The sequence below is a fragment of the Salmo trutta genome, unplaced genomic scaffold (assembly GCF_901001165.1).
Source record: "Salmo trutta unplaced genomic scaffold, fSalTru1.1, whole genome shotgun sequence".
Taxonomy (NCBI): domain Eukaryota; kingdom Metazoa; phylum Chordata; class Actinopteri; order Salmoniformes; family Salmonidae; genus Salmo; species Salmo trutta.
Window position 1 is genome coordinate 44,770 of NW_021822734.1, and position 6,932 is coordinate 51,701.

Consider the following 6,932-nt stretch of genomic DNA (forward strand, 5'->3'; position numbering starts at 1 on the left):
AGGTGGGGCTAATGGCAGAGCTTCCTGCCTCTCAAATGTAATGTTTCCGAGATTTCCGACTGCTTAAACTAACAGAACGTTAGATTTAATATCAGCTTTAATATTAAGGCTTCTGATAATTACAATGTTTGTAGGTGAATTAACTGGCTTTTGGCAACTGTAGGGGGGACAGAGTTTACTGAATTTACAGAAAACCAAAGCAAAGAGTAGCTATATTGACCATGATTTGCATCCATTTTCTGTAATGAAAGTAACATCGACACTTTGTAATACAACGTTTGTATGAATTCCAAGAGGGGTAATGAGTCTAATCCAATATATCTCCATGATGCATCTTTCTCTCTACAGGAGAATATTTGCTTGTTGTGAGTTATGACTTGCAGACAGAACTTGTCCTCATCCCAAATGGCACCCCATAGGCCCTGGTTAAACGTAGTGCACTACCCTATAGGCCCTGGTTAAACGTAGTGCACTACCCTATAGGCCCTGGTTAAACGTAGTGCACTACCCTATAGACCCTGGTTAAACGTAGTGCACTACCCTATAGGCCCTGGTTAAACGTAGTGCACTACCCTATAGGCCCTGGTTAAACGTAGTGCACTACCCTATGGGCCCTGGTTAAACGTAGTGCACTACCCTATGGGCCCTGGTTAAACGTAGTGCACTACCCAATGAGCCCTGGTCAACAGTAGTACACTACAAAGGGAACAGGGTGCCATTTGGAACGGATTCCTCGACTGTTATGTGAAAATGTAATCAACAGCCTGGGCCTCAAATGCTTTCTCTTCTTGTCCCTTTGACAAATTCTTCCAATAAGCCAAAGTCTTTAAACTCCTGAAGTTCCTCTCATTCCAACCCTGATTTAGTTTTACATAACTTTAAAAGGGGCAATCCAGGATTTGAAAAACAACAATATATTTGTTTTAAGTTGGAGAAAAAAAGGGATGCACCAATCACAGATCTCCCCTTTAACTCTGATTTGTGTTACATGACTTTAAATTGGCCGTTCTGATTCTGATTGAATCAGCCTTGTTATTTCCATTCAGAAGAATTGATCTGTTTGCCGTTGTGATTTAGCCTGGAAGGCTGCAATTACTAATGGATGGCCCAATGTTATCCACATTGTCATGTTTGAATTGGTTTTGATGATCAATTATGTTGTTAAGCTGTGTGTCAAATAAAATACAGTGCTTTCATATAAAAAGCAACTTTACAGATGAAAAATAAGTACAAAAGCATTCAATCTTCATGGACATCATTTTACTTTCCATTTATCTCTTTAACACACACACACACACACACACACACACACACACACACACACACACACACACACACACACACGCACACACACACACACACACACACACACACACGTTAATGAGAACTGTAGGTCCCCTGCTCCTCCCAGTCAACAGTTTGATTTGAGGGTTGATAGGTGCTGAAATCTCGCTGGATTTAGAGAGGAGGCATTTTCTCTCCTGTCTCATTCTCTTTCACTCCCACCGTGTTGTCTGTCTTACATACCTCCTTTTCTACACATTTTCTTGTTGGGTTTCCTGGCACATTCCTTGGATATTCTTTTGACTGTAAAATAAATAAAAAAAACTACAAAATAACAGAAAGCTCTTGAAAAGACCTGGAAGGTGACATGCAACAACTTCAGATTTAGCCAAACCCACCCCCCCAACCCTCCCCATCTCCGCATCTCCCCCCCCCCCCCCCCCCCTCATTAACAACAACGACAGAGTGTCTGTCCAGAGAGTAACTGGGGGTGTTTCTGCAGAAATATTCCAAAATGGTGGAATGAATTTGCTGCACGTTGGAACACAAGAAGACCATATTCACATGCACTTCTATATAAGACCCCTTACCACCACACAGGTGCTTCAGAGTTAGACTGGACTTTCCGTTCCAGCACATTTCCAACAGTATTTGCCGTTCGTATTAAGATTAAATTGGATGCAATATTTTGTATCATTATGATACTGGGACCATTTACAATTTCAAGCTTTGCTGTGTGGGTCTTAATGGATTGAAATGTAGGTCTTCAGTCAAAATATTGTATTATTTTGTCTGTTGCACCTGTAACCTATAGTTTGCAAAGACTGCAAAGACAAATGCTAGATAAGAATAGGAAAGTAAGGGGTCTTACATGGTCTAGTCTGATGCCACAGGCCTCGAGTGTACCAGAATATTTCACCAACCAACCCTACAGAAAATCATTGTCTAATAGCTCATAGTTAATCATATTATCCCCAGAACACTCACGACAGTAAGGGAAGGGAGTGCACCAAGGTACAGTACTAGGCCCAATCTGTTTCAACTAATGATTGGTTTTTCAGGCATTTTATGTAATATTTTGTCTTTTTGGAGTGTTATTTTTTAATCAACACAAAGAGAAAACTCAAACAGTGGCATGGAAAGGGAGAGTTGATGAAAATAGATGTCTGCCATGGAAGATCAAGTCAGAATGAGGAGGCTGGAGATGGTGGTGGTGGAGGACACAGACACAGCATGCACAGGGAGGACAACACGGCATGCTCCGCACACACCACAGTAGCGACACACAGTCTCAGAGAGAGATAGAAAAGACAAGACATAAAAAGAGTTTGGTTTTGTTCTCGTATACCCGACCCACTCACCATCCTCCGTTGGAACGTAGATGTTTAGATACAAACAGTCCTCGTTTTGATCCTGTATGTAAGAGGCCACTATATCCAGGCTGAAGGAGAACCATATGGGCATCATAATTTCTGGCACGGCGTTGTGAATATTCTGGGGGCAAACGGGGGCAAAGTGGGTGGCGTTCTTTATCCCCGACCAGGAGGAGGGCGGATCGGGGGGCAGGAAGCGTTTCTCCCCCACTGGGGAGGCTGCATACGGGACCCCCAAATACTGGTCCACTGGTCCCAGTATCTCACTGGGTAGGGGCACTCTCACCCCCCGGAGTTTCCCATACTGCGTGTTCACAGTGGGGTGGTAGGCCTGGCCTCGGACGCCCACCATGCACCAGGAAAAAGTTAAGATCCAGAAAGACGTGGTGATGCTGAGGCTGGAGATGGAGTTGGGTATGTGGGCACCATGCCAGTCTCCATGGTCCTGATGCTGAGAGGAGAGGAGACGGTTTCTCCTTGGCGAAAACCACATGGTCCGTCTGAGTAAGTCTCAGCAATGACTGCAAGTCACCAACATACACGTCGGGTCTCCTACCTGGCTCACACAGCCTTTCTTTTCCTCTCCCTGTCCTCCCCTGTCTTCCCCAGTCTTCCCCGTTTTCCCCTGTCTTCCCCTGTCTTCCCCTGTCTTCCCCTGTCTTCCCCTGTCTTCCCCTGTCTTCCCCTGTCTTCCCAGGTCTTCCCCAGTCTTCCCCTATTTTCCCCTGTCTTCCCCTGTCTTCCCCTATTTTCCCCTGTCTCCCCTGTCTTCCCTTCGCCCTGTAATCCCGTCTCTCAGCCCAGCAGTCCAGCACCCATAGATCTACTTATCAGTCTGGATAAAAGAGCTGAGCAGATAAAACAGAAAAGTACAAAATAAAAAGTTGCGTTATTTCCTTTCTTTACGGTCTTCGTTCACTGTCCTCTCCTCGTCTCGTCAGATCTTCCATCTCATACCTGCTGAAGAGAAAAAAGAGGATAGGAAAATTTATGACAATCTCCAGAGAGACAGACAAACAGAAATGCTTTCATTTCTTTTATTCACTCATGTTTTATTGACTGGTAGAGAGGTCTTTTCTGTCCTGATATAAACCAGAAGACATAAACATGACAGTGCACTTACCCATGCTATCAATCTACACAATCAAGGGCTCGCCGGGTCGCTGGGGTAAAGTGTTGCACAACTTAGTCACAGAACGTTTACTGATATAAAGCCTAGCTATTGAAAGATTAACATGGCAATGAGCACACTACAAAAAAGGCTTATGTCCCTAACATGTCTCCATCTCACATAACACACAAAATACATACCAAAGGAACATTATATAACTGTTTAGAAAAAGATAAATCACTACAAACCTACACTATCAACAGTTTTTAATGACTTCCAATAACATTAAAAACATCAAAATGTCATGTTTCCCATTAGGTGGAGTTATTCTACCTCCCCTTTGATATAGATAAAGACCTGATAAAATGCTTTCTCAGTTACACCTCCCCTGTCCTTAGTCGAAGATAAGAGAGAAAGAGAGAGAGAGAGAGAGAGAGAGAGAGAGGGGGGAGAGAGAGAGAGACAGAGAGAGAAAGAAAGAGAGAGGGAGAGAGAGAGCGAGTGAGAGGAAGAGACAGAGAGAGAGAGAGAGAGAGGGAGAGAGAGAGAGAGAGCGAGAGAGGGAGAGACAGAGAGAGAGAGAGAAAGAGAGGGAGAGAGAGGAGAGAGAGAGGAAGAGCGAGAGACAGAGAGGGAGAGACAGAGAGAGAGAGAGAGGGAGAGAGAGAGAGCGAGAGAGGGAGAGCTTCTACAGGACCAGATCAACCAATGCAGGACCCAACTGAAGAACTCTGTCCAGGAGCTGAGAGAGAGCCTTACCACAGCGCTTGAGGAGGTAAAGGCCACCATGAGGAGAGAGCTAGTGCAGGTAAAGGAGGAGATGGCAAAGGAGTTGTCTGTCATCAAGAGGGTGCTACAGCACAGAGAACAGACTGTAGAGACTCCCAGAGAGAAGCTGCAGCCACTCACCACCCCTAACAACCCCACTGACCCACCTTCACCCACAATCCCCCCCATACCGACAACACTTTACCCACACCCCCAGTCAACAAAGAGAACCACATAGAGACACCTACTACAGAGAGAAGCTCTCTGGCCCCCCCTGACACACCCCCACACACCCCTCCATGTACACAGGCCCTGTGTACTCCAGCCCCAGACCGAAAACACACTAATCTGGTAAAACCCACTGAGGTGGCCATCCTCATTGATTCAAATGGGAAATTCATTCAAGAAGATAAACTCTTCCCCCAACACAAGGTGTGCAAAATATGGTGCCCAAAAACACAAGATGCACTCCACATCCTGTCCCAGCCTGACTTTGGCACACCAGGCCACATTATTATTCACACCGGCACCAACAACCTGCGAGAGGAGCAGGAGAGAGTAGGCAGCCTGGTCAACAGAGTAGCAGAGAGGGCCTCTGAGTGGTTCCCCAACTCCCACATCACCATCTCCACTCTGCTGCCCGCAAAGACTTTCATCCCCGTACCATCCAGAAAGTCAACGCTGACATCACCAGAGGGTGTGGCCTACTCCCGAACATACACATTGCTCACCACTCAACAATCACCCCAGAGCATCTACACGACCACTCCCACCTGAGGAAGCAGACAGTAGGGATGTTTGCCAAGTCCCTAAAGGACGTAGCACTTGGTAGACAAACACCCCATGCTGTACTGGACAGAGGAGCACCCAGAGACCCCTACCAGACCACTGCTACACCAAGGAGCCCCAGGCCCCTTCAACACCACATCAGACCCAGTGCACCCCACAGGCCCCACCCACCCCCAGAGCATCACCACTTCCATCGGCTTAGCCAGACCAGACCGGGCCCAGCCTATTATCCCGCACCAGACCACCACCCCTACCAGACCAGAGAGGAAGTCCCACGGCCCAGACCTGGCCCCCCTCCACCTCACAGGGCCCAACAGCAGGACCAGCGCAGCTACGCGGAGGTCCTTTGTGCAATATATATCCCCCCCTCAGAATCCCCATATTACTCAGAGGAGATCTTCCCCACCCTCGAGGAAGAGACGTGCCATTTCCAGGCCCAGGGAAATGTGCTCATCTGTGGGGACACAAATGCGCGCACAGGAACACTACCTGATCTAACGAGCACACGAGGGGACAGCTTTATTACAGGCCATACTGTTTCTAACTATCTTAATCTCCCCCATAGAAACAACAGTGACAGCACCGTCAACAAAAACGGAAGGGATCTTTTGCAGCTCTGTAGAAGCCTGGGTCTGTACTTTGTCAATGGTAGGTTACGGGGGGACTCTTTGGGGAGATTCACCTACTGCTCACCTCTTGGCCACAGTACAGTAGACTATATGATCACAGACATGGACCCTTTCTCTCTCAGCTCATTCACTGTCAAGCCACTAACACCTCTGTCTGATCACAGCCAAATTACGTTGTTTCTCAAAAGAACAGACCTGGAAACAACCACACATTCACAGCCCAGTAAGCTGTACAACATCAGAAATTCATACAGATGGGCCCAAAACAGCACAGAAGAATACCAGAAAGCAACCTGGAACCAAAATATCCAAACACTCTTAGATAACTTTCTGGATACCACATTCACTCACAGTAAAGAAGGCATCAATCTAGCAGTACGAAACATCAACTATATATTCAGGCAAACGGCAAAAGAAGCACAATTGAAATTGATAAAAAACTAAACTAAAAAAATCACAGATGACAACTGGTTTGATGCAGATTGTAAAATTATAAGGAAAAAACTTAGAACACTATCCAACCAAAAGCACAGAGACCCAAATAATGGTGAATTACGCCTTCATTACTGTGAGACTTTAAAACTCTATAAACGTACACTCAGAACCAAAAAAGCACAGTACAACAGTAAGCAGCTGACACTAATTGAGGAGTCCATAAACACAAACAACTTTTGGCAAAATTGGAAAAAAATAAAAAAATCTAAACAAGAGGAATTAGCGATACAAAATGGTGACATATGGACAACCCATTTCAAAACACTCTACAACACCGTTCAAATTGACACAAACGCAGAACAACGCCAAATCCATGAGAAATTGAATGGATTAGAAAAAGCTATAAAGGACAATCAAAACCCATTGGACTCCCCAATTACTGACCAGGAGCTCTATAATAAACTTCAGGCTCTCAAATTTAAAAAAGCCTGCAGACCTGATGGCATCCTAAATGAGATGCTCAAACTCACTAGTGCAAAATTT

The 6,932-nt window shown here is 45.6% G+C and overlaps 1 protein-coding gene across 1 annotated transcript; it reads right to left on the reverse strand.

Moving 5' to 3' along the window:
- Positions 1-1,431: 1,431 nt before the first annotated feature.
- Positions 1,432-3,249, reverse strand: LOC115184098 (neuroligin-3-like). The gene is made up of 2 exons (XM_029745086.1): positions 2,646-3,249; positions 1,432-1,587 (listed from the first exon to the last, which is right to left on the reverse strand). Exons 1-2 carry the CDS (start codon positions 3,148-3,150, stop codon positions 1,520-1,522), a joined length of 573 nt encoding a protein of 190 aa, XP_029600946.1. The 5' UTR covers positions 3,151-3,249; the 3' UTR covers positions 1,432-1,519.
- Positions 3,250-6,932: the final 3,683 nt, after the last annotated feature.

Coding starts and splice junctions, on each gene's coding strand:
- LOC115184098 (XM_029745086.1), bottom strand. CDS start 3,150: ATGTGGTTTTCGCCAAGGAGAAACCGTCTCCTCTCCTCTCAGCATCAG. Junction 1,588..2,645: donor CTACGTTCCAACGGAGGATG/GTGAGTGGGTCG, acceptor TTTATTTTACAG/TCAAAAGAATATCCAAGGAA.